The 27334-nt window shown below is 42.0% G+C and overlaps 1 protein-coding gene across 12 annotated transcripts in view; it reads right to left on the bottom strand.

Annotated features, from left to right (window-relative positions):
* Positions 1-273: 273 nt before the first annotated feature.
* Positions 274-27334, bottom strand: part of PCDH15 (protocadherin related 15) — a 441732-nt gene continuing 414671 nt past the window's right edge. For 9 of the 12 annotated variants that reach the window (XM_033149148.1, XM_033149155.1, XM_033149158.1 and 6 more), the window contains 5 exons: positions 13097-13118; positions 11493-11531; positions 8837-8910; positions 6780-6915; positions 274-1100 (listed from right to left, as the gene is read on the bottom strand). In XM_033149148.1, coding sequence (XP_033005039.1) covers positions 549-1100; positions 6780-6915; positions 8837-8910; positions 11493-11531; positions 13097-13118 — 823 coding nt within the window. In that variant the 3' untranslated portion in view covers positions 274-548. Of the gene's footprint in view, positions 1101-3201; positions 4423-6779; positions 6916-8636; positions 8911-11492; positions 11532-13096; positions 13119-27334 lie in introns of those variants that run through there. The other 3 variants (XM_033149157.1, XM_033149160.1, XM_033149159.1) reach the window with 3 other exon arrangements.

Here is a 27334-nt window from a genome sequence, read left to right as displayed (position 1 = left end):
ACAACACAGGCCAGCTTTATGCAGTGTATAATCACTGAATTTATCATCCATGAGTGGCCAGTTCACAGCCTGAAAATAATTTAGATCAGGGGGTGTAGGATTATCAGCAGGGTAAAATCTGAAACAGCAGTGACCGGTGGTTAAAGCTTCTATGTGCTTTACAGACAATCAAACAATTGTGTGATGGTTGCCTTCTCAGCTACAATCAACTTGATCAATCAATTTCTGTGCATTTAAGTAGTGGTTTGATGATTATTAAACAATAACTCCAGAGCCAACAAGACTAGTCCATTTTAATGATATTTGTTCAGTGAATTCGGAGCCTGTCAAAAAGAGTTGTCGGGAAGAACAATTAATTGGTACAAATGTGAGTGCAAATTCTCTGGATTCCCACCCCACCCCTCACCCCCTTTTTACTTTAAAGCATTTTGTTCAAAGTATACAACTTATGTGCACGATAACAAAGTTCATACGGTTTTCCTTGGTGACGATAAAAAGCCTACTTTTTTGTTATAAATGGGAGTAAAAATTAAAATGAAAAAGAGAGGTCACAGTTTTGTCATTGGTATGTGAAGGTTGTTCCACGGACCCATCCACAGTTCGTCGTCGTCTGACTGCGTGTGATCGCTGGGTAATTCCAAAGGCTCCTTGACATCCTCGTTGTCAACAATGGACTCCTGTTCTTCTGTGCTTTTCAACCTGTTGCCCCCTGACTTTGTTCCTGTGCTATCAGCGTCTATAGCGGAGGATGCAAAGGAAACACTACATGGTCTTGTGTTCAGTTTGTCACTAGATGATGCCCCCGTTGAAAACGTGTTGAGTGGGACGTTCTCCTCGTGTGTCACTGCCAACTTATCAAGTTTCTTGAAATGTTTCCCCAGCCTCACAGGGGATGTGACCTTTAAATTGTTTGAGAGGCAACTGCGCCGGGTTCGAATAACCGAACCATTTTGGGCAATGTAGATATTCCCGTTGATATTGGTTTGAATGTTGGGGTTGCTGAGACGATTTCTCTGGCTTTCTGGGGCACTGTCCTCTCCAGTGGAGCTGGTCTCATACTCTGGATCAACGACCAGCTTGATCCGTTTTTTCCTTGCCCACTGAGTGATGACAAAGAGAGAGAAAAATCAATTATTTTAAAGTGTTTTTTTTTTTTAAATGCATAGCACTGGCAGCTCCATTGCGTCCACTATAAAGCAAAATTAGGTAAGTGAACAATTTCCTTTAGAAAAATCAATTTAACTGCACTAAAAATATGCTGAATGACTTGTTAACCACTGTGTATTGAGATTAAAACAAGGAATGCCTCAATATGGATATTTTTGTTTCAGAAATGAAGTAGAGGCTATTTACATTAATATCTATAATAAAACAGAGGGGGGAGGAATGTGTGAAGCAACAATTCCTATAAACATCTCTCATCTCTCACTGGACACTTGCAGGAAAACGCTTTATTCGTGACCTGGAAGGGAGGAAGCAAGTAGAATCTAGATTTTAATCTCTGTGGATTACAAAGCACTTCTGAACTGCCTTTGTCTAGTGCCCCCCCCCCCAGATATCACTGGACTACAACTCCCATCATGCTTGAATATTGGCCCTGTTAGGTGGGATTGATGGGATTTGCAGTCCACCAAGATTAGGAGCTGGGCAAGCCTGCTCTAGAATCTCTGTTCCCTGACACCATTTGTATAATGAACTGAAGGTGTTTTCAAGCTAATGTGCTTGGTTTTGCATTTCTATTAGTGTTTGCAGGAGTGGATTCTCTATACTGGAAAAACTTGGGAAATGAAACACACTGAGGTATCTTCCCAGGAAATGGTGTGATGCTATCTTCAGGCTGATCTGTTTGACCCCATAATCCAACCAGTGAGCCAAAGCTGCAGAAAATCTGGGAAATCTTCGTAGATTACGAATGACATCTTATCTCTTGATATGCTTACCTCCATGATCAGATACTGAACTTACATAGTTATATCCATGATAATTGCCTCTGTCAGACACAACCAAACTCCACCAAAGTTTTCACACCATAAACACAGGCAAATAGATGAACTGGCCTTAGAGATCAACAGGGTATGTACAATATGCAAATAGGGTACATATTTGGAAAATCATTATCACTCCCTCCTAGAATTAACCACTTGAAATATTGTATTGTAATATCAGCTCATGAAGAGCACTTGACATTTCTGCTTCAAGGGGATCATTGCACAAAAGCAGTGGTATTTTACAGCTTGACAGTCTTAATTTCTGAAGCAAGTGTAACCATGTGGATGTTGCAATTAAAGGGGATGGGGAATATACCACATGAAACCACGCTTATCCCCACATGATGTCTCGCTAACATGAAATCCCGATGCGTGTAAGGATTTGCTCGTTTACATTAATCGAATTACAGTACACAAACCAAAACTTTGGAATACACCAGCCAAATATAATTGCAATGGATTCAATATAATTATTAATTATCTTCATAATTGGACTCCCAATTTGAGCACTAACCATGTAAATTTAATGAAAAAATAATCAATCTAGTTAATAAGTAGTTTCCATGCTAAATAATGAACCTAGCTATAAGCAAATTTGGGTAGGCATAGAATTTATGCAAATAGTTCTTCAGTGAAAAGATTATATATATATATATCTCAATTTGATTTCTAAGGCACAGAGACATCTTTAGAAAATGCAAATCACACAGTGGTAGAAATAGACATATCTACCCCCCTCCCCCAATATTTAAAGAAACTGCTAATTCACACACGCTGGCTGTTTGCTTGATTACTGCAGCTTCAGCTTTTCTGAGTGAATGAACCATCTCACAGCACAAACACCAGAGGAAGAATGTTCATAGCAGCTCACACCACTTCAAACACAACCCCATTCACCAGAGTTCACCTTCCACTAAGGATCAGGAAACACTGAGAAATCAAGAATCACGTCTGGACTCATCAACCAGATCAATCAATCAATAAGTAATAAAAGTTTTATTGTCAAAGTTGTTGTAATCTGGAGAAGCCACCGTGTTTTTAATTATTCCTATTATTTTAGCCCCTGTGCAATCCTATTAGTGTGTATTCAAGTTCATGGAGCCCGTAACTCTTCTGCAAAATATTTCTTTTATTGGAAGAGAGTGGCAGGCTGGCTACTGGCTGGTTCCCAAGCTGTGCCTGAGACTTGCATAATGCTCCCTCCCTCCTAAAAAGCAACACAGAAAGAGCACAGCAAACCAAAACCACACCTCACTGCACGCTGTCTACCTCTTGTTCCACCTCCTGTGTTCTAAAAAGATGTAGAGTCACTGGGATTTTCCGACTCAGCAGTATCTGCGATCCTTGTGGGTCCTTTTTTACGAATCCTCTCCCTTTTGGGGACATCTTCAGAATCAGCTGAGCTCTTGGTAGTACCTCTCTCTGCCTCACTGTCCTCCTCGGGGTCAATTTCGTCCTCACTGCCCCCTCTTTGTTTACTAGAGGTTTCAATGTCATCTGATTCCTCCTCTTCTATAGCTGATGGTGGTTCTTCCTCTTCTGATAGTTCTTCTATGGTGTCATCTAATTCACTTCCTCCTGTAGATGACCGGTTCTTGAGACTGGACTTGGAGCTCCTGCTTTTCTTCGTCCTGGCAGTAACTTCACTGCTGACGGAGCTCTGCAACGACGACGACATCTTGGACTCTGTATCTTCGGACGCTTTGCTCTGAGAATCGGAGGTTTCGTCTTCGGAGCTGCTGCTACTTGAACTGGACCCGGACGAATCTGAACGCTCTTCATCAGAGTCCACTGTGCTTTCAGTGGTTTCGTCTTGGTCCAGCGTCACTTTCAAGTAGTCTTTATCGGAGGCAGAGGTGCTACTTGCGGACGACGACGATGACTCACTTGAAGACGACGACGTCCTTCTCCTTTTCCTCCTGCCGTAGTCGCTCACTTCAGACTCGCTTTCCGCTGTGACACTGATTGAAATCCCTGACTTTGATTCCGATTCGCTCACTTCCTCTGACGTACCACGCTCCCGGATTTTCTTGGAGGTGCGCTTCAGGGCACGGCCAACCTTCTTTGTTGATATCACGTCACCTGCTGATTTCTGGAAATAGCTTCCCTTGATAACCATGCTGTCTTCTCCTTCCGCTTGGCGAGCTGCTGCCTCCAGCTCTGCGTAATCTGCATCTTTCCCTTTCACTTTCTGCAGCATCATTGGGAAGATCTTTGCCTTCTTCCAAGGAGATGGTGTTGCCTCCGTGGTGGTTCCTGGCTTGGGGGCACTAACTGCTATTCGGCTCAGCTGCATCACTGCTTTGAGTTTCTTCCTTCCCTGGCTGGGGCCTGCCTTTATAGCTGCCACTTCACCTACTGCACTAATAGCTACCGGAGGCCCTGGTCTCTGGCTTACAGCTCTGCTGGGAACAACTGCACCAGGACTTGTCCTCTGCAAATCATAAGAAATGGAGCTTGGTTATAATTTTAGAAAGCTGGCTGGCTTGAAAACATGTCGCCCTAGAATACTTTTTGGCAGGAAGAAATGAAGAGTTAATTGCAAGGGGGAGGGGAAGAAGCAAAATAAGCATATGTATTAGACTTGTTTTTAACATCACCACTGGTAATATCTAAGGAACAATGAAACTAAAGTAGTTGTGAAAGTCATGTTGTTGTATAGTTGTTTAGTCGTGTCCAACTCTTCGTGACCCCATGGACCAGAGCACACCAGGCACTCCTGTCTTCCACTGCCTCCTACAGTTTGGTCAGACTCATGTTGGTAGCTTCGAGAAAGTCATAGGCTAAGCCTTGGGGGGGGGGGGAGAGAATCTCAGTACGGCTTGCAGTGGAGGCAGGAGACAATTCTATGGCACAGTAACTTGAATCTTCTGCATATGTTTGCACCAGACCTTTTTGATTGTTGCCTGTACCAAAGGCTTTTAGGTATGCACTAAGTTATATGATAATTTAAAACTACAATTGTAATAAAATGCACTTTATCACTTTAGCCACTAGAGGATGCTGCAGCGCTGAAAATGAATAGATGTCAAATAAACCGTTTTAAAACTCTATCTCTTTCCCCCTCTGCCCTGCCATATAGACCCATCTAGAGCCCTAAACAAATGGCCTCGTGAATTTCTCTATCATATTTATTGGCAGAGGCACAGGCACTCCCCTTTTCCCCCCTAAGGTATTTTTTTTCTTTCCTGGCCACCCTTTTGCATCCTCCCAATGCTCCAGAACCTGAGTTCCTCTGAGGCCACTGGGGGCTGGGATGGGCAGCTTCCACCAAAGAATAGTGCGAATAAAATACTGCAAAAAAAGCAATATCTCAGGCATTTTCTCAGGAAAATGCCTTCTGAGATTGTTCAGTTCAGTTCTAGGCATATTATTACAGGTGCTGCACAGCTTGTCACCAGATTGCAGCTGCAACATACACGACAGACTGTGTGAGTTGCCTAGATTGTGTGTTTACTAACCACTCACCAATACCAGCCGCAGTACAGTAAATAACCACGTGCTCTTTTTGACATGATTTTGGTGACCAGCATTTGCATAGTTTACTTCTGTGGGGTGGAGTCCAAGAACAAGGTTTCTGTTTTTCAGCAGCAACTCAGGCTTGATAACATGTTATTAGGGCTTTGGTCATGCTACAAAATTGGCCTCAGTTCTGTAGTGCCCACAAGGAGGAATGTCTCTGAAGATGCAGAGAGTACACTTCATTCCTCTCAATCCGCTCCATCTGTCTACTATCCCAGAGGCAGGTGACAGCAGAGGGAGCTCTAGATCAGGGCCAGTGAAATGTAGCTTTCCAGATACTGTTGGATTCCAACTCCCATCAGCCCCAGCTGGCATGGCCAATGGTCATGGCACGACCAATCCACAGGTCTTCCCCACCCTGGTCTAGGTCATCCACTTGAGAAGTGGGATATGAAAGGTGAAGATAAGAGACATGTGACCCTTGACTCACTGTATTCTCATAAGCATCAGCTTCTCAAGATGATTGAGGGGGGCCGACGTGACGTCCTGATATCACACGTGTGACGTCCTGAAGTCACAAGCGCAGCATCATAGAACGTTGCGAGGAGCCAGGGGGCGGAGCTCAACACCCTCTGAACATTGAGGGGGCCCAGCACCCTCACAAAAAACATAGGGGGGCGGGTGAAGTGCCTAGGCCCCAAGGAGCCGGCATCCATGCATAGACTGCCACGTATAATTTTAAGATGTATTTTAAAACATATCTACTATGGCAGGGTTTCCCAAACTTGGGTCTCTAGCTGTTTTGGGACTACAATTCCCATCTACCCTGACCACTGGTCTTGCTAGCTAGGGGTGATGGGAGTTGTAGTCCAAAAACAGCTGGAGACCCATGTTTGGGAAACCCTGTACTATGCTATCACTCTTTCCCACAACTCAAATTTTTGATTCACAGAAATTCAAATACTGAAGACGGTAACGCAATGCGGTCTGGGGTGGAGAACACGGCTTGGCCACATTTGGACGGAAATCTGCTTGGCTTAGGGCAACTGTCACCTCCCTCAGCAGCCTCATTTCCATCCCACAGTGATCATGAAGTCATCCCAGGTAAGTTTTTTTTTAGAAGGGCAAGTGGCTTCGGAGAAGAAGAAGGGAATGCAAAGCTTTCCTTCCACAAATGTCCTTCCAATCACTTACCTCAGAATCGGCGCTGACCATGTCAGAACCTAAAAATTGCTTACCAAATGTATACATGTCCTGTTAGGAGCTTTGATATATTTGCAAAAGGTCAATATATTTGGAACTGGAAAATAAATAAATGAATAAACTTACGTCTGCTTCTGCTGTAGGTCCCTGTGGGCTATAATAGTAGCCGCCATCGCTTTCCACGACCACTTCGCCATACTCATCATACATTCCAGAAGGAGACAGCAATCGGCGACGACTTCCGTATTGAGGCAATTCGTACCTGGGGGAAAAGCCAGGTACAGACATCCTCTATGTTTGTATCCATGTTGGTTGTGTATACTCACAAATACATGCAAGAGCACTCATCCTTAGCTTGCTTGCTTCCTTTATTTTTTTTTAAGTGAGTACTCTTGTCACATGCCTTTGGCCTCCTATAGTTTTACTGCAAACTATATCTTATATATGGTATCTTCCTGGTTTTGGTGGCAGTGAGGACTACCTCAGTCTTATTCTTATACAGCTATTTTGAGGAACTGGGGGGGAAATGTCGGGGAGTCACAACAAACCTGCTATGAAGCCCACGGAAGATACACATGTGTAGGTAATGTAACCATCACTCTTACACTACTGTAGTCAGTCACAACAAGGGATGGGTGAATCAGTCAATTTTGGTTTCTTGTTTTTCTACTCACAAGTTCAGTTCTTTTCATTTTCACATCAGTTTGCATTTTTTTTTTTAAAAAAAGGGTTCTCGTGAAAATTAAGCAGCAATCTATCTATCTATCTATCTATCTATCTATCTATCTATCTATCTATCTATCTATCTATCATCTATCAATCTATCTATCTATCTATCCATTCAATTTATATTTTACACTTCCTCTTGAAGGAGCCCAGGCTGGCAAACTTTAATGCAAACCTGGTCTGAACAAAGACATTGGATTCTTCTCTCATTATACATGACAAAGCTATCTTTAGCCATCTCACCCCTTGCTTTTCCTGTAAGACCAATTGCAGTCGTTAACAGTTGTCAACAGGTTTTCCACACCTATCAGCCAATCACCCATTCCCACCACCCTTCTGAGTAATACCCCTCCCCACTCTCTCACTATATATAAGGGTCTGGTGACTTCTGTTTCAGTGTATCTGAAGAAGTGTGCATGCACACAAAAGCTCATACCAAGAACAAACTTAGTTGGTCTCTAAGGTGCTACTGGAATGATTTATTATTATTATTATTATTATTATTTTGTTTTTACTCCTAATATACACATTGTTGTATGCAATCTTGCCTAATATACATTTTGCGAAGCAATTTCCACTAATATAATGTGTTTTTCTACATTATCTGCACCAATATATGCATCTTTATGCACACTTTACCTTGCATATGCATTTCTGAACACACTAATTAGCCAGAGAACGACATTTCAAAATTCAGAGAAGTGCAGATTTCAAAGAATTGTTGTGTTTCAGCCAGGCGTATTGTTTTGGAAAATGCAGCTTGGGTTGGTTTGACTTTAAAAGTGAACTGAATCAAATTTCTCCCCCATCTCTTGTCACAACAGGAGACTAGAATACTATTGTATGCTGTACTTGGCCCTGTCCTTGGAAGCCGCTACAAATAGTGCAGTTTTACAAGATTAACAGACACAACAGAAAGGCACAACAATACAATCACATGTGGCATGCCCAAGGGCAGGGACGGCCTGTCCCGTCTTGCCGCCTGCAGCAAACAGGAATTGCTGCCTCCTGGCCTGCCGCGGTGCACTGCACCACAGCCCACTTCCTTAGCCACTGTGCCCTCGCTCTCACCAAACTCAGTGGAAGACAGGATGCTCCTCAAAGTGTTGCCCCTCACTCGGCTTCTCCTCCCGGGAGTGAGGAAGATAGATGGCAATGCCACACACTGAAGGCCCCCCCCACTCAGCAGTGGAAGTGGTGAGGCAGACAGAGCACAGCCTCTTGCACTTCAACCTCTTGAGGCCGTCATGGGTGGGCTGCATCTGCCCGAGGGAACGAGCAAACTGATTTCTAATTCAAAGGGACTTTCACAGTTTGTGATATGGTACTGGGCCCTGCTGTTCAAAGAAATCTAGTGTAAAAACTGCTTGGCCATGCCTAAAGCAGTCCTTTTGATCCTTGCTCTGGTTGGCATGTAAAGTTGTGAAGTAGTATAGAAAATGCAGAATGAATAATACCCATGTTCATAACTGTAGTAATCTTGCCCATAGTACTCTTGGCCAGGATCAATTCCAGATTCCATAGAAAGTTCCTGTTTGTCACAATACCAAGAAAAAGAGAGAGAGAAAAAAGAAAGCTCAGTAGGAATACACAAACCCATAGATCTTAAAGAGCCCTGAGTTCACGTGTGAGATGGGTATGAGCACAGACAAAAAGATAAAAGTTGCTGGGTCCTTTTTTTATCCTCAACCTTTGGCACTGGAATAATAATACAAATAATAATCCCCGGGGTTTTTCTCCCTCTAGTGCCAGTGCTCAGATGTGGGAGACATAAAAAAGTTCTTCTGTGGTGCTCTTCAGAATTCTCAGCCAGCAGTGGGGCTGAGGCAAGGGCAATGGGAACTTCAGATGCATTTTTGGAATATGCCTACGTCTATTTCAGCTTTCAAGAGGATCCAGTTGACAGATGGGGACTAAAGCTGAAAGAACAATATTTTGTTATTGTGCTTTCTTTACAAACTATTTTCTCTGACATGATGGGATTATCCTGAATGTGGTATCGTATTTCTAAAATAAATAAATGTCAGGTTTTGCTTTCCTGCCCCCAACTTCGTTTTATATCATTGCTAAAAACATACTCCTGAGCCAGAGAGAGAGAGAGAATTCATTCTCAGTACTCTTATTCCTATGATATAAATTACATAATTACCATACAGTTGTTAAATAATTATTGCACAATTTCTTTATTTTTATTCACTATACTGTACTTGGATAAACCATTGTAAGTCATGAATACATGCATTTGTCTGAACCAGAGTGCACTTCAATAGTTGCACAAAGTGTTCTCCTGTGTTCTCTGGTAGGAGTGTAAAGAGGGCGGGGGGGGGGAGTTAGCAGTGAGGTCTGAGAGAAATGAAATGCAAGAAATGCAATGGTGATGAGTATGCTAAAGCTTAGATCTATGCAAAACACAGTGCCTATTCACTGTAGTGTTTATTTTAAATTATGATGATAAATATCCTAACACCGGTAGTTAGTAATGAATAGTCACTGCAATTATTTTACATGCATCTAAGACAGGGGTAAGAGAATCTGCAGTCAGAAGTTGTTGGGACTGTAACTCCCTGACCATCGATGATGCTGGCTGGGGCTAATGAGGGTTTGAGTCCAACAACATCTGGAGGGGTAAGGTGGTCACCGGTCCCCCACTCCTTAGCTAAGTAGACATATTTCAATTTGCTTGGAAACTAAACTTATAAAAGTAGTGCAAAGTAGACTGTTTTTCTTTGAAACAAATTTTAACAGTTGGAGACATTAAATATGGGGAGGCAGAGACAAAACTCTCTATCAAACTTGCTTGGAGGGATGTTATGGTCAATCATGCACAGCTTACATTGCAGCAAGAACAACAAGCATTCATCATGGATTACCAAAGGACATACCGAAAAGGGAAAATAGAGAGGCTGATATAGCTCAAGACATTAATATCTCCTGAATCACATCCATATTGCTTCACTATAATAGCCATGAGTTGTTACAATGTGCTCTGCTGGGCAATATCTATGGCTGGTCTCCTGGCTCATTTTGTTTAAAAGCAGTTGGGCGTGTGCTGTAATAACTTATTTTTCATGGGTGGGGAGCCCAGGATCAAGCCTTGAAAATGTGCAAATCTGACACCATATGGATTGTTGAGTTGGCCTAAATACATATGATGCATGCACCATTTGCTTCTAAGACATGGTCCTTTTGAAAGCCCAAGAAGGATCAAGCATGTGAGAATCATTAGCGCATGTATGTTGAGATGTGCAAACTTCAAGCTTGCAGGATCTATGTCGTCGTTTTTACTAGAACCTCAAGTTCCACCAGCAAAAATTTGGTGCAAAAGACATAAATGTAAAATTAAAGAATTTTAAGCCAGAAAGTTTTTTTGAGTACTAGAATTCAAGAGTCCTTCTACACAAAAAATTCTTCCTCCTGGTTCATCCCCAGGATATATTTATTCCAGCAGTGAGAGAGGCATTATGTTTTTCCCACTGTTAAATAATTGAGAGTAAAAAATCCTTGCCAATCTTCTGCAAATCACTACTAGATCAAGGGCTGCCTTCTTCCTTCTGCTTTTATACGTTCTTCACTTGCCTCATGCAAGATATAATTCTGGCTTTCCTCACGTGGAGGATGAAACTATGGCCTGAAACTCTAAACCAAGTCTTGCATTTCATAACTGATACACAATCACTTATCAACATACTTTACAAAGAACTGAGGGTATCATTCATGCTGCTAATGAAGTTAATGGAAGTTCTTAAGATTATTAGAGCATAAAGGGTTTTTGTAATTATCATTCAGCTCCTTGAGTATAGCTTTATAACACTGCAGTTAATTGTGTTATTTGGGACAAAAAGGAACTTGGGACAGTTTGAGTAACAGCAGAGAAGCTATAGAAATATGTCAACTTTAAAATCACACAACTGAAATTGGCAGGCTCAGGTGCATGAAAACATCACAGTATTGCCAAATAACTTGTCAGCATAAATACATTGAAAAACAGATTTTAAAAAACCTGTTTTCTCCTCCAGTGTTAATGATAAGGAAGCGCCAAATGTATAAATGTGTGTCAGAAGGTATTCTATACGAGTGCTCCCAAAGTTCTAGAAGAAAGTGAGAAAATTGTACCTCTGGTCTGAGAAGGGACGGCCTCAGCAATTGCTGTTGCTGACAAAGAAAATTGGAAACAGAAACAGGTTGATGAGAAAGATATAACAGAAAATGCAAGTAATTTATTTTGAGGTTGAAGGGTTACGAGGTAACCTTTAAACCGGCACAACAACAGTAGTTTTGCTTATGGCACTAATGGCCAAAATGTTGCTCAGAGCTAATTTAGTTCTACTCTAATGGTGGATTTTCTCAAGGCAAAAGGGCAAAGCCACATTTGTTAAATTGAGCTTTGCTGCCCTGTGATTTGGCAAAGGTCCAAACAGGCCACAGATGTCCTTGGCCTCTAGGGAACTGGTTCCCACAGTTGTCAATATTGTCATCTTCTTCCAAGACATTTATACTTATTCTGAACAAATTCCCGAGTCTGAAACACCTGTCTTGTGTTAGTTTTGAAGAGTGACCACATGTAACAATCAAGCAATCAACCAATCTTTATTGTGGTCAAAGATCAGACAGGGCCACATGTATAATTTACAGACTTCCTCTTCAAAACTCAAGTGAAGAGTTATTTCTGGAGGGAAAAGTTACAATTAACATACTTAGGTGTCACCTATATTTATATAGTAACTGAAGTTAAATGTGTATTTTGATCTGGGAAATCTGTTCTCAAGTACAAAATGTTTATTGTAGCAGTTCTAGCCAGTGCTTTTTTTCTAGCGAAAAAGGTTCCAGAATGAACCTCCCTTAGAAAACCCACCCCTGAACCCAAAGAGGGTCTCCTCACCAGCCAGAGGTTCGTTGAGGCTGCTCAGCTGAGGTGAAGGGCGCCTTCCATGCCTCAGCTGAACTTAACAAGCCCCCTGCCCATGCCACTCTGGCTCACATGAGCTGGAGCGGCATGGGAGCTTGCTCAGCTGAGGTGCAGAGAGGATAACGAGTCCCCTGCCCCCCCAACTGGATTTCCCATACACCAGCTGTTAGCTGAAGAGCCTCAGTAAAGCTCCGCTGCACATCCAGCTCATGAGGACACCCTCTCTGGAGTTTGTAAGGGATTTCATCTTTGTGCTCTCAGGAGGGTCTCCTTGTGAGCCAGAGGTGCATGGGGACTTTGCTGAGGCTAGTTAGGTCTCTGCTCCCACTTCCGGGACCCAGCTGAGAGGTGCCGGCACACTGTTCTGGCAAGTTCTGGTTCTAGCTCCCTGAGCCCATTTATCTCACAACTGCCAGTCCAACTGGGTTTTGAACAACAAATGGGAGATAGGGTTTCATATATTCTTATTCAGAATGCCTTGTGCAGGCCCTATTCATGAAACACTCCAACTTCTAATGCTCAGACACTAGGCAAGCATTCATGCAAAAATTACTTTTTTTGAAATATAATTACAGAATTTGGAAAGGCTTTTCACAAAACAGGTACCGAGGAGATGCCAGGTGTGCTGTATTTGGAAATCCCTGAGTGGACTCCACTTGCAGCTCTGCAGATCCTCAACTCTCATTGATAATGCAGTTTAAATGTTGTGTTCAGTGAGTTAAATAATATAAAATGCAAAAATTATCCAAGCTATGCTGAAGAAAAGAAATGTAAATGGTAACTTCTTACTAAAATATAGGGTGTGTCTTACCTCTTGCTGTGCATATCCACGCCTGAAATTAAGCACAAGAAAAACAGGACATTAATCCAGCTGTTCAAGTTGTAAACATAAATATGCATTTTACCAATCCCATTTTCTTCAAAATGTAAGGACTTTGAAATAGAACATTATGGGCCTCACAGTACATCCCACTGAATTCTGTGGAACTACCCTAAAACAGACAACATGGTATATAGATTATGTTGTATCCTTATGAGGACTTTTCCTTGCTGTGCTTAAGTCTAGAAGGTCCTTGAGACTTAATTTGGCCCACTACTATGGGAGGCTATCATTTTTTTGTTTGTTTCACCTTTGTTTATAAAGGGCATTAAAGGCATTAACATAGGGGCATTGAAAATAATGATCAAGATACAAAGAAACAGATAATGATGGCAACAGTAAGAGAATAGGCCATAAATATCTTAAGTACAGGATTACTGTGGGTTTCGTTTGATTTTTACTGCCAACAGAATAATAAAAATGAGAGCCCAAAATTGACCAAGGAAAGCAAGGTTCATTTGCCATAGGCTGTGTACCATATTCTAATCCTAGATATGTGTAACTCACCCTCCCTCCCTCCTAGGAATCCATAGAAGCAAAGGTGGAACATCTATTTGTAGCTAAAAGCTGCTGGCCACATGTCAGATCTTCAAAAGCCTTCCCCTTGTATCTACTGCCCTTGGAACCTTCCATAAAGTCACTTCAGAAGGTCAGGACACATCTAGAAAGGTCCTCCATCAAATCTGTAGTTCAGATGGAACTGTGGTTGGAATGGAACATACTGAAAAATAGGATCTGCTGCACCTCAGAAATAAGTTTCCTGGTAGCACCTGATGTATTGCAGTGTTGAAAACATTAATGCAAATGGAGGGTTGAACCCAAATTTAGCTTGCTTAGACTGGGCATATTAATGTCTCTACAAGTTAGTCATGACTAAATTAGGCCCCATTGATTTCAATGGATCTATTTCAAGCTGGATCCAACTAGGAGAAATTTCAAAGCGGCTTGGGAGTTTGGATGGTGGAGCTACAGGTGAGTAGCGGCTGCTGAGGTGGCACAGGTGGGACACCATCACTCTCCTGGCTTCCCAACACAGTGGGTTACTGTGGAGGGAGTGAGGTGCAAGGAACTTGACCTTGTGGTGGCAGGAGTGGCAGATTGGCTCTGCCTTTTCCTTTTCTTCCCCATTCCACCTTCCATCAATAGAAGGGAAACATTGCAAACCACTAAATGGGGAACTGTAGTTTGTTAAGGGTTGCAGTAAACTGTAACTATGTGAGGGGCACACTACATTTCCTAGGATTCTTTAGTGTGGGGGATGTGCTTTAAATGTTTGGTGTGTATGCAGACAGAATCTTTAAATGACTTGGTAGGCAGACGACAATCCCATACACAGTTACTTGGGAACAAACACAATTGGATTTACCGATTGGGATGCAAGTAGCTGTGGCTTCCCCTACCCGTTTTCTCTGATACCTTTGTTCCACCCCATGCTTCCCATTGTAGAAAGCCAGATTCAAAATGTGCTGCAGAGTGGACGTGGCAGGCAAAGTGCGGAAGGTGAAATGGGCAAGTGCTCCAGCTCCTGTGTTGTATGCTTGATATAGCTGCCAAAGGGACAGCATACATTTCCAGGGTGCAGTTTTGAAGACTTAATATTTTCTCAAGACTTATATCCCACTAAATTCAAGGGGACTCAGCCCCCCAGTAACTGTGCATTGATTGCCAGATTAGGCGTTTAATTGCATGTTTATGGACAACTGGTTTTAGTCAGCTTTAAGAGCACTTAAGTTCCTCTAGACTGATCTCTTCATGTTCTGTTTAGGACTTACATTTTTTTTTATCTTGAAGCAGACACGCTCACAATTATATTAAGGCTAAACTAGTAGAGAGACAGCAGATGAGGGAAACAATTTAATTACACCTAGGGGGAAAATAAAGAAGAGACTGGAGGATCACATTTAATTTTTAATATTACCCTCTGCAAAGCTTTTCTATTAGCATTCAGCTTGTGTATTGGATTATCAGAGGTAAATTATTGCTGTAGTCCATTTGATAGGAAAGTAATGAACATCTAAAATGGAGATTTATCACTAGGATTATCAATGACTTTTCAAAGTCTACCTAAGCAGTATTGCTTTATTATTTTGTATTGCATGTTTCATTGCTGCCTCATGGTTAAAACTCTGGCTGTCTGCTTCTTCTCAGCAAAGTGGCACAGGAAGGACGAAAGTTGAAGAGCAAAACCCACCAGTTAAGGTTGCAGGTACCGTATATGCTCACAATGGCAATATGGACCTGAAACCCAAGATGTGAGGAGTACTGAGTGGGCAGAAAAGACCTTGCCACCCACTTCCTTGTCCTTACTGTTATTCCCTGTGAATGCAACTTTGCAGAAGAAAGGTTGTGGTCAGGGTTTTAAGGCACAAGGTAGCAACTCCGCCCACAGTCTCCCAAACCAAGATGGCTCAGATCCCAAGTGGCAATTCTCAAAAGCACTTCTATATTTACATAGAGGCTGGCAATAATACTTCTTCTGCTGGCCAGGTAGCAGCTTCCCAAGCCTCAATGATCATGTTCTGGATGGTTCAAACTTCAGAGGACTTTTTAAAGAGCTGCCACTAGAAGGAAGAAGCTAATCGTCTCTGAGCACACGCTTCTGTGATCCAAGGTAAAATATCATGTTGCAAGCAAGATAAGCAACACTATTGCTTTAATTCAGGCATGGGGAACCTGTAGTTGGACTACAATTGTAGTTGGACTACAATTCTCATCATCCCTGATCACTGAGCAGGCTGGCTGGTCCTGATTGAAGCTGGAGTTGAGCAACATCAGGGGCCGGGGAACTGATATGCACGGAATGATATAGTGTCAAATAAAACTGTTCATAACAAAACATTACATAATAGTTATGTAATAACCTGCAAACTGTTCATAATAAAACCAAAATAATACTTCTCTCTCTCTCTCTCTTATTTTTATAAAACAGATCTCAAAATGTATAATCACTGTTTTGGCAATGGTTGCCATGCTATTGCCCTGTGTATTAAAGGAAAACTGGAGAAGAATCAATATACATACTGTAATATTTCTCATACACATGCAGTCATTACTAGAAATCCCGCCACCACAGTTTACGAGTCTCTTAAGTTGCACTCAGTATGTGCAACCTATGATCTTTTAGAGAATTTGAATTCCTGACAACTTTGGTGTTCTTTCTTTCTTTCTTTCTTTTTTAAAAGGCACATTTCTAATCATTATGGTTACGAAGATGAAAAAATTTGAAAATGCATTTATGGTTTTGGCTAAATGTGAAAGCTACATGGTAATTCTAGTGGCTTGAAGGAAAACCATAGACCTCTCGCTTGCAAACTGTCAACATTTCTGGATTACTATTCAATTAATACTAGTAGCTGAGCAAAAATCTCTTAAATCTCAAAGAACAAATAATGATATATAATCATGTCCAAACAGCAGCAGATGGCAGAACACTTGTCATACATATACACCACTTCTGGATACAAGAAACGTAATTTGTACAATTGTTTGCATACTGTCCTGCAATTTTTTGCTGATACAGATTTAAAGGAGTTACAATTGGACAACTCCAGTTACCAGATGGATAGATTCCTACGTGTATTTGCCTTACTCTAAACATATTTTAGTTATTATCTTGTATGAAACCCAAAAGATAGATCAAAATCAAAGGCAGTAAACAGAATGTAGAATTAGAACATGCTTTCTTGCAACTTTTGGCTCCTGAGATAAAGGTTTTACTATTTAAAGCTTCAAAGATACTGCCTATCTCTGTAAATGATAAATACACAGGCTCTTTTCAAATAGCTCATGGAAGGATCACTTGTTTCTCTTTAATCAGTTCCATTCTATCCTTGCTGTAAACAGAATATAGTTTTTCAGAGTCCCTCTATGGTCTCTGATCAAACAGTGCTTCAAAAATGGTTTGCAACTCGGAGCAGTGTCAACCGGATTGAATTTTCAAGTGGCCTCAAAACGCCAAAACTTCAGGTGTGCATGGCACTCAAGGCTAAAAATGGTCAACTTCTAACAAGATATCTAGCACAGAGGACACTGGTCCTCTCAATGGCTTCAGACACTTTATGTTACATACTGCAGATATATGCAGTAGGAGATCTTCTCATGGTGCAATTTCTTTTACTCCTGTTTTGAAAGACATTGGAGGCACCGAAAAAGTTCATACATTTGCCCTTCACAAATGGCCTGAAATGCTAAAACAGGAAGTATGGGGAAGGAAAAAAGCAGGATGATTTCAAAACAAGTGGAAAAGGAAAGTAGGCCTGCCAGAAGCCACATCCACACAATACATTTAAAGCAAGCACCAGGTATTCATCTGAAGAATTCTGTCAGCTGTTGTTGTTTTTTAGAGTGCTTAGAGTTCTAACCATAACTCTGGGAGGAAAATAGGGGTCTCCTAACAACTCTCATCACCCAAAACAAATGACTGTTCCCAGAATTCTTGGGGAAAACTCATGACTGTTCATGGGATCACATTGCTTTAAACTTATGGTGTCTATCTGGCCTTAATTATGTCCACCTGAAAAGAAGTGGGGTGGTTATGGGTCTACCTGAAACATGGGCAAAAGGCATCCCACCCCAAACAAAATGATAATTTATGTTGGGGAAAAGACACAATTTATGGCCCTGAAAAGCGTTCTTTAGAATGACAGTGTTCATTTCACCCGGGAGATTATTCTAAACTATGTCTGTCTGAACTAAAAAAAACCTTTGTAAACAGGCTTCTTGTGTATTGGCTGACCCACTTGCATATGGAAGGTCACACATGATTAGAGATTCATTATCCTCTTGATGAGATCCACTAGAAACTAATTTTGAAAGGCAATGGTCATTTGGTTCTGAATAATTTAGTGCTTTGAAAAATAAGTTCTTTAGTAATAGATTTTGCGTTGCCCTCTCTGGTCTGCCCATACCAGCCCTTCAAACCCACATGACTAGCTTTATTCAAAGTAGGAAGTGTAATGGAATCTAAACATACTACACATGTTATAGCACATGGAAACTGTTTTTAAGGATCCCAACATGATGTAAGGCTCCATCTTCAGGTTTAACCTGAATGACAGTAATTGAGGCTGCAATCCTATATCCATTTGCCTTGGAGTAAGCCTGGCGTGCTCTGGTCCATGGGGTCACGAAGAGTCAGGACAGACTAAACGACAACATTAAGCCTGCTGGAACTTCATGAGGCTTACTTGCTCACAGACAGGTACCTGTAATCCACACATTTTCACAAGGGCTGAAAAAAATGTCTGGTCTAACATGAAAAGTAAAAACAAAGAAGATTATTTTGATTTTTGCTTTAAATTATGCACAAGGACTTGACTATGGGAGGAACTCTGCCTGTGTGTTTGCTGCTGCACGCCCTTAATAACAGGTTAATTTGTACACAGCCAAGGTGAGGAACCTGTGAATGATGTTGAGCTCCCAACTCTCATCAGCCCCAGCTGTCATGGACAACGATCAGGAATTATGGGAGTTGTAGTCCAATAACATCTGTAGGGCCCCAGGTTCCCTACCCCTGATATACAGCAACATGATAATTTCCCAGCAGGAATGGGAAACCCGTAGCCCTACAGATGCTCCTGGAAACAGTTCCTCCCTGGCTAATGACTAGCAGGAGGGTGACGTGAATTAGAATCTGACAGCAATCCCCTGCAGTATATCATGATCACTATTTTAATATATTCCCCACCCTTCACCCTAAGGTCCCAGGGTGGGTTATGACAGAGTAAAGAGGTGAGTCTCCAGCATTTGCCAAAAACTGTACAGTGGTACCTTGGTTTTCGAACGTCTCAGAAGTTGAACACTTTGGTTTTCAAATGCCGAAATCAAACAGCTTCCGCTGAGTTGTCCCCCCCAAAAAAAAATTTCTCTATTGAATTTGCAGTCCGCCCTTTGTGCCTCAGTTTTCGAATGTTTCGGAAGTCAAACGGTCTTCTGGAACGGATTATGTTCGAAAACCGAGGTACCACTGTATAATGAAGTTGTCAGACGCATCTCTATGGGGATGGAGTCCCACAACTTAAGGGATGCCACAGATAATGCCCTCTCCTGGGCCACTCCCTCTAACCAAAAGTTTTAGGAGGGTGGTGGAACTAGCAATACCAGTTGATGGGCAACGTAAGTGGGGAGAGTTCTGCCCTACTCATGCCCTGCTTGGTGGCTTCCCCTACACATCTGGTTGACTACTGTGGGAATGGGATGCTGGACTAAATGGGCCTTTGGTCTGGTCCAGCAGAGCTCTTATGCTTTTATGTGTCTTCTGGTGGGCCACAAGTTTCTCACCCCTGCTTTAAAGGCTGCCCTGAACTTTCCATTACTAAAGGAACTCTAACACTGTATAGCAGCACGTTACAGTATATTTATAAGGCTTGAAAATTTAGCTAGTTATACAGCATTGTAGCATTTCGTTCAATTGCAGTGCCATTCTGAAATAACGGAATGAAGCAAATTGAAACTTACAGATTTAGAAACCTCTTATTTCTGGAGTTTCTGCCATTCCTGAAGATGTGCTATACTCAAGAGTGCTCAAAAATGTTAAACTTCTGTTGCAGCAATAAAAGAAAATGAATTGATTACTGTACTCACTACATAGCTGGCTATTATTGCTACTGATGACATACGCTGGACCTGAAATAAACTCCACCTTGAATAGGAGACTTTATTAAGCACAAAGCATTTTCTAATGTGTCAGCAGAACTCAAGTGATGAAGTTTGCAGCACTTGGCTCCGGGACAAAACAGAATCTACCTTCAGCAATTTTTGATTGAGCCATCCATACTTGTCCCAAGAGCCACTGGAGAAAAAGCCAGACGGTGAAAAAAAAGCAGCATATTTTTAGACCTTTAACTAAAGTACCCTTGTAATTACTTGTCTGTGCATGACTGATAATATTAGCCCAACAAACTGGCTTTAAGCTTTCAAAGTTCACTCCAAATACACGCTTTCTTTTGACACTGTTCATTAACACATTTCTCTTAAATATTAGTTTTAATATAATTATTCTGATTTGAAGGGGCAAGAGGAAAGATGTGATGAGTTGAACTCACATCCTAACCAGGGTACAACAGCGAAGATCTGTGATCAAATCACCCACTGTCATTTTCTTTCATGGAAAGAATATCCAGAGTGATACTCTTTTGCTATGGTGTTGAAGAGGGGAATCAATGCTTTCTCTGATGGAAGTCACCTTGTTCCCTACGCCCTAGATGGACAGAAGGTAGGACATTGGGAGAGTTTCAGTAGATAACCAAGGGTTTCTGACTCACTAATTGTTCAATACTTGCAATAAAAAAAATTGCTCCCTCTCTTCTTTCTTCTAAAAAAACTAGGCTACTGAAATGAAGAAGAGAAGAAGAGAAGAAGAGTTTGGATTTGATATCCCGCTTTTCACTACCCGAAGGAGTCTCAAAGCGGCTAACATTCTCCTTTCCTTCCCCCCCCACAACAAACACTCTGTGAGGTGAGTGGGGCTGAGAGACTTCAGAGAAGTGTGACTAGCCCAAGGTCACCCAGAAGCTGCATGTGGAGGAGCGGAGACACGAACCCGGTTCCCCAGATTACGAGACTACCGCTCTTAACCACTACACCACACAGAATGCTGAGGGGGGAAACCAAGTGGATTTTGTGTATGGCAGGCCTGTGAGCTCAATCTTGATACTGAAAACAAATCCCATGGTCTGTGAACATGATCAGAGATACCTTGTTCCTTAGTTTTAACAGCATTGCCCCCTTCCGCTGCCAATCACTATTTTACACCTGGCTTAGGTTGACAGACCTTTGCATTTTATGAAAAACCGCTTCTGAAGTCCACTTTCCCCTGCTAGTCTGGTGCAGCATAGACACTTCTCTTCCCCCCACTCTGTGGCTAAAAGCAGTTTTGAGGGGAAATGTTCAATCTCCGTCTCCCCAGTGCTATTCCCCTGATCCAAATAATTCCCTGGTCCCTGGTCCACAGAATGGCAGGTATTTGCTTATATAGCTCCAGCTTCTCCATCTACTTTGGCCTTTAGCCTTTCCTTTTCTTCTAGCTTGTCATGTATTCAGAGAGCCAGCTACCCAATTTAATAAAATTATCATTTAATAAATAGGTTTCATTTGGAGTACTTCAAGCCAAATGCCTGCAAACTCTACCCCACCAAAAAAACCCGCATACTTATAAATCCCTCTTTTTGTAATAACAATTCAAATTACTTTATTAGATTTGATGAAATTGGGAGGGGGGGACTTTCTGAAAGAAATATGCTGAGCAATGTAGCATGCAGAATGGGGAAAACTCTGTTTTAATAGGAATATTTTCTTTCTTTTTTATAAAAATGCTTTTTACACAAAATAAATTACAAACACGAAGTCTTAGAATATGCAGTGTCAGTGTATGAAAAAGTAATGAAAGGCATACTGTGGATTACAGAAAGAAGGAAGAGAAGGTGGAACGACAAATCAGAAAACCTTTATCAACACTACAAGCCTGCCATCCTCTCCAATCTACAGAACAAGATGATACGTTATTGTAATAACTTCAGCTTTCCTCTCCCCCCCTTTTTTTGCTGAGTCTGTTTTGCTTGCTATCTCTTGCTTTCCAGTGACATCCAACATCTTACAGTGAAAAGTTAAGACCTCTCCCCTGGTGAACATTTTAACGTGAAAGCAGTAAGACACCACAACCCCTCTTTGCACTGCAGGGTAGTTGCTTTGCTTGTTGATACAAACGTTTTTGATGGAAGGATGCCCCCCCCCCAATAAACAAAAACATCCCCATTTAGCATTGCATCTGAGCTAACATGTGCTTCCAGTCCACTGATTTTAGTTCTGGAATGCCTCCTCCTCCTCCTAAGAAATAAAAGCAGTACTTTTTGAAAAAAGTAGATAAGGACAGCACTCCCATAGGGAAATAAGCATCATAAAATTAAATCATCTGGACCAGCTGAAGAAAGGTGTTATCACGGATTTGCAGGTTTGCAAAGTCAGGAAGAAAAGGGGGGGGAAAGAGAAGAGAAACTCTCAGTGATGATGACAAAGCAGTTCTGTGGATCTGGAATACATGGGGGTCCTGGGCGACAGGTTTGCAATGGTACCAGACAACATACACAGAGTTGTCATAATGCAGTGGACTGCGATGGGAATCTTTTTTCAAGTTCCTCCACTATGCAGCTTAAGTTTCCATTCTGCTGGCTGTGCTCAGCCTCAGTCACCGTTTGTGTACTTGGTGGTTCTGGCGTCGCAACTGGCCTCAGCTTGGCGATGTGCTTAGGTAATATGTGGTTTTTGTCTATTTGACTATACATATTGGCCACAGATTTTTCAATATCTGCTAAGTTCTGGATGTTTTTAAGAATCCCCTTCAGCTCCCGGCGAGGAGGGTCAGGTAAGTCAGGGATGCAGGCCTGAGGTGACACCACTTCTTGTTTGGAGGGTGCCTTGGTGTGTTTTGCAGGGGAGAGGAGCTGAGTGCTTAGAGTAGATGAAGAAGACGATAAGGAAAGGCTGGGGGGAGGGGAAGGAAATGGAAGTGGCAACAGAGGAGGAGTTGGTGGTGGTGGAAGGGGAGACGGAGGTGGCGGCGGCGGAGGAGGGGTTTTGGGTGGATCAGGAATGATTTCCAATGCTTCCACTGTAGGTCGACAGGGTAAAAGATTTTGGCGAGCTGGAATTTTGATCCTAAAGGAAGGAGGAATGGGCTTGTAAGTTGGTGGAGGGGACAAATGTTCGGGAGTGTCATGGTGAGTGATGATCACAGAAGGTATAGTAGACGTGTCGAGTTCAACCACCTCAGAGTGAGGACTGAGGGAGGAAAAAGAAGGCGAGAGATGGACAGGAGATGGAAGGAGGCTTTCGGTAGACAACTCAAGTGAGCTCTCTCCATCCTGAGTGCAGCTGCTATGTGTCGGTGAACGCAAACTTTTCATATCTCGGGATCTCACTTGTTTCATTTCCTGCAGGGCCTGCTGTTCAAACTGCCTTGCTTTCTCTCTGACTGATATCTTTGTGCCAATGATCTTTTTGAAGACTGGGCTGCCAACGTCGGCTCTGCGGTGCTGAATCCCTGCCTTTTCCTTCTCTGCCCTGATTCTCTCCTGCTCCCACTGAACTGGGTCCATAATGACTGCCCTACTCAAAGCATCAGAAAGGTGTCTTCTGGGAAGACGAGTTGGTAGAGTCCACGCCTGATGGTTCTCCAACCGTCTGGGAGAAAAGGGGGACAGAAAATCTTTTCTTTCTGGCAGGACCCCAGAATAAGCAGAACCCTGGATCGCACCCTCCATGTACAGAGGGTTCTGAGTTGTCAATGGGTTCTCATCAGACAAAAGTGTAACGTTACTTGCAGATTTGGGGAAGTTATTGTTCAGTGTTCCATTGATATTAGATTGCTTGTGGGCCTCAATAGCACGAGAGGCAAAGCTGCTTATAGCCCTCTGACGGTCCCCTTCTTCGAAGACTGACTTTTTTCCCCTGCTTTGTTGAAAATGGTAGAGAAGAAAAAGACTTGAAAGAAAGAAAATAATCACAGGTAAGGAAGCATGCATGGACATTGATTTGAATGAGAAAATATAATCTGAATGCTGTGAACAAAAAGCAGGGACATCTAAAGCTTTCTAAGGATATATAAGAATCTAGAGCTACATGTAATTAATCTATATGTAATTAAGCTACAAACACAAGACATTTATTTATTTACTAAGGGAAGTGGTTCACTTCTCTTACAAAGGGAAGGCAAATAAGGTAAACTTTGAACTTCTTAATTTAAGCAAATGCCTTGCAGAAGCTAATGCTTTGTATAAATCTGAATTTTCTCCCGGAAGCTCAAAAGCCATGACAAAGAGGCATTGTGTATGAGATCGGTCTCAAGGAGTGCACATGGTGTCTAGGTCCTTGCTTATAATAAGTGGGGATCAAAGAAATAAAAATGACAGGACAGTGGATTGTGAGGGAAGTTCCCAGTCTAGTGATTTCTTTTGGCTTCAGAGACCTGAAGTAACCAGGGACTCAGCCACAGAAAGGGCTTTACCATTCATCTGAATGGAGGAGACAGCTTCATGTTGAGAGCTGCCCCTTGAGTCGATATGCATAGGGGCACCTATATGAATAAGAACTCGGTTGTACATTATTGCAAACATAAGGGTCTGGACTGGGATGTTAGTGTTCCAAATGGGCTAGAACAGTCCTTATGGTCACCAAAACAGCTGTTAATCCCTGTTCTATCTGAAACATCTGTAAGTACTCACCGTATGGATTTATGGTAACATGCTGTGCCTATGCTCCATATTCCTAGTGGGATCAGGAATCTATTGCTCTATTGATATGGTGAGTAGTTGTAAGATTACGGGGTTAGTGTGGGATGAGTCACTTCTCAGCGGCATCCCCATGGCAGTTGTGCCATGTGGTCTGCTTGCAAGAGCAAATGGAAATTGTATTTAAATGAGTCAACCCACTAAGCGATACTCCTGTGCAAGCTCTGCTCACTTCACTAACAAGGCGCTTGCAGGAGCAGTGGTTGGCAGGCTATGCTCTGCGCTCCCTATAACTCAAATCCATTTTGGCTTAGCCTAACTGCAGACAGTGAAATGAAAAGGCTACACTTTGGTGATTTGATGATTGCAAAGCTTAAGCTGCTTAACAGCGATCAGTCCCATTGGCGTTAATGAGCCTTCCAGTAAATGCATGTTTTCAGGTTGCAGCCTCTAAATTTTAGAGGTGCCAACAAGCTGAAGGGGATAGAACCTACTCACCAGAAATGACTGGTCTTCACACACAGTGCAATGACAGTGCTTTCAGTTCCTTAGTCCTACTTCCCTTTGGAACGTAGTACATTGAATGATTTAGAAATAAATGTCTTCCAGATACTACATTACTAGGAAATAATTGCAATGCTCAGTAACAAATATCAACTACTTTCCCCATCTGCTACAATTTAACCCACAATGATTTGAGTTTACTTACTGATGCCTATGTGTCCAAAGACAGAGGAAAAGGAAGAAATGAGACATGAAATGAAATGAAATGAAATGAAATGTTAGTTCATGTATATAGTTGTGTATATTATGAGTAAATCCAAAGCCAACAATGAGAAAACAAGAGAAAACAAGTAGAATGAATGATACGGGGGAAATCAGAAAAGCAATTAGAAGCAGATGTCCTCTTCAGAGCACCTATCACTTAAATTTGGAGAGATCACAGAAGCACTGGAACTTCAATTTCGTGTTGAAGAACTTATTGAAGTGATACAAGTTATTGTTTTACACAAAAACAATTTCACCGATGAGGTTTAAATACAGCACAATTAAGCAAAGCAAGGTGTTCTTAATCCACAAAGTCTCTCAGTAACTTCTCTGGGCACAGCAGGTTTTCTGAAGTAAGTCCTATTTCTAAAAACAGCCTCATCCCACTGCCATCTTCATAATTGGCTCCCAGTGCTGCATAGAGTGCTGGGCTGGATTTTGAGCTCTATCCAATCTATATCTGGACATTAGAACTTCTGTACATGCATACCATATTCCTCACCCCCTGTGACAACCTCGTCCTCCCTCTTGAAACTCTCCCTCTCTCATTACTGGGATTTTGCACTCAATAATGTTTAAGCTGCCCAGAGTGGCTGGGGAAACCCAGCCAGATGGGAGGAGTATAAATAATAAATTATTATTATAAGGACTAAACAGGCTTAAATGTTATGAAATGTCATAAGTAACGATGTTCTCTTGTCAAGTGACAGTATAGTGATGATAACGTTTCTTCACAATTTCCACTTGAATGCAGAAGTTAATAAAACACATACACACACTCTCTTGAAAAAGAACAACAATCAGATTAATTTATTCACATGCGCTATTCATAAATGTACACAGACCCTAAACCTGGTGACCACACACTTTCCTTTAATTTTTTGTTGAGCACTATCCCGAGGTCAGGAAGTGCTGATGTATATGGCTACAATCACAACCCATTAGAAGGAGAGAGCTTCCCATGCTGTGGTACAGGTGGACGGCATCACATCCCTTATAGGGCCATGGACTCATCCGGCCACATCCTAAATAACGGAAGATTACCTCCAGCATCACCCGTGCACTAATTCCTGGGCAAGCTAGACGTTTCAAGTTTTGTATGTCAAGAATGCAATCTTCTGGTTGAAATATCAGCCTGCTTGAATATCACTTCCATCATTTACAATCCTCCATGGTGGATTGACTCTACGCCATAAAACCCTGGTGTCAGAACCAGGTTCATAGTGTGAGTAGTGTGTCAGTGAAAGCAGCAGTACAGAATCCTGGTGCTGTGCCATACTTGCTTCCTCCAGATTTAACTTGTTTTGTCTCCACTCTGATGACATCACTGGCTCTGCTCCCTCAGATCCTGAGCTCCCTTGACCTGGCTCTGACCACACACCCCTCTTTCTATCCTAGGCTGGCAACTTCCCTGGGGCTTGACAACCAACCCTTGACTCTTGCTGATATCTGAAAGTCAGATAAACTGGTACATCACTCGGTATATAGTGACCAGTGAGAAATGCTAGGACCCACAAAGCTCATGGGCTATCAATCTCCCCCTTTCCAATTGTCTGAGGGTGTGGTGATTCCTAGAAACTGGTGCAACAACCCCTTCTTGGCACAGGATCTGCCTGGGCAATCTTCCCACCATAGCTTGGCTTTGCCCACATGCTCTAAGCAGGAATAACCTGCGCAGAAGGGGTAGCCCAGACCCAATAAGCTGCAGATCATGAAAAAGGTATAGTAACAAAAAAATGATATTGCCAAGGCATGGCTTGCTGCCCAGGTATGCCCACACATGGAGGCTTCTACAGCCAACTCTCTATTGGTGATAATGAATGCTGGATCATGCCCAGCATTTAAAAGTTGTAAACTATTTCTGAAATGATATACTGTTGTCAAACTGTTGTTGTTTTTAAAATGCAATGGAGAAAATTATATTATGCTATTTGAGATACATTTTCCCTGGATGCAACTGGCATCAGTAACACTGAGCAAACTTATCCTTCCCATAATTGCCTTGTATTTAAAAACGAGCAAACGAAAACACTCTTCCTATGTGTGTGTGTGTGTGTGTGTGTGTGTATAGGCACCATAAAGATGTTTACATGGACTAGATTATAAGACTTACCAGAATAACAAGGGCAAAAATGTGCATTGTTTGATGTAATAGCATCTCTTACCACAGTTGACAGTC

This window comes from Lacerta agilis, chromosome 5, assembly GCF_009819535.1.
Source record: "Lacerta agilis isolate rLacAgi1 chromosome 5, rLacAgi1.pri, whole genome shotgun sequence".
Taxonomy (NCBI): Eukaryota; Metazoa; Chordata; class Lepidosauria; order Squamata; family Lacertidae; genus Lacerta; species Lacerta agilis.
This window is presented reverse-complemented; position numbering and strand designations above follow the sequence as displayed.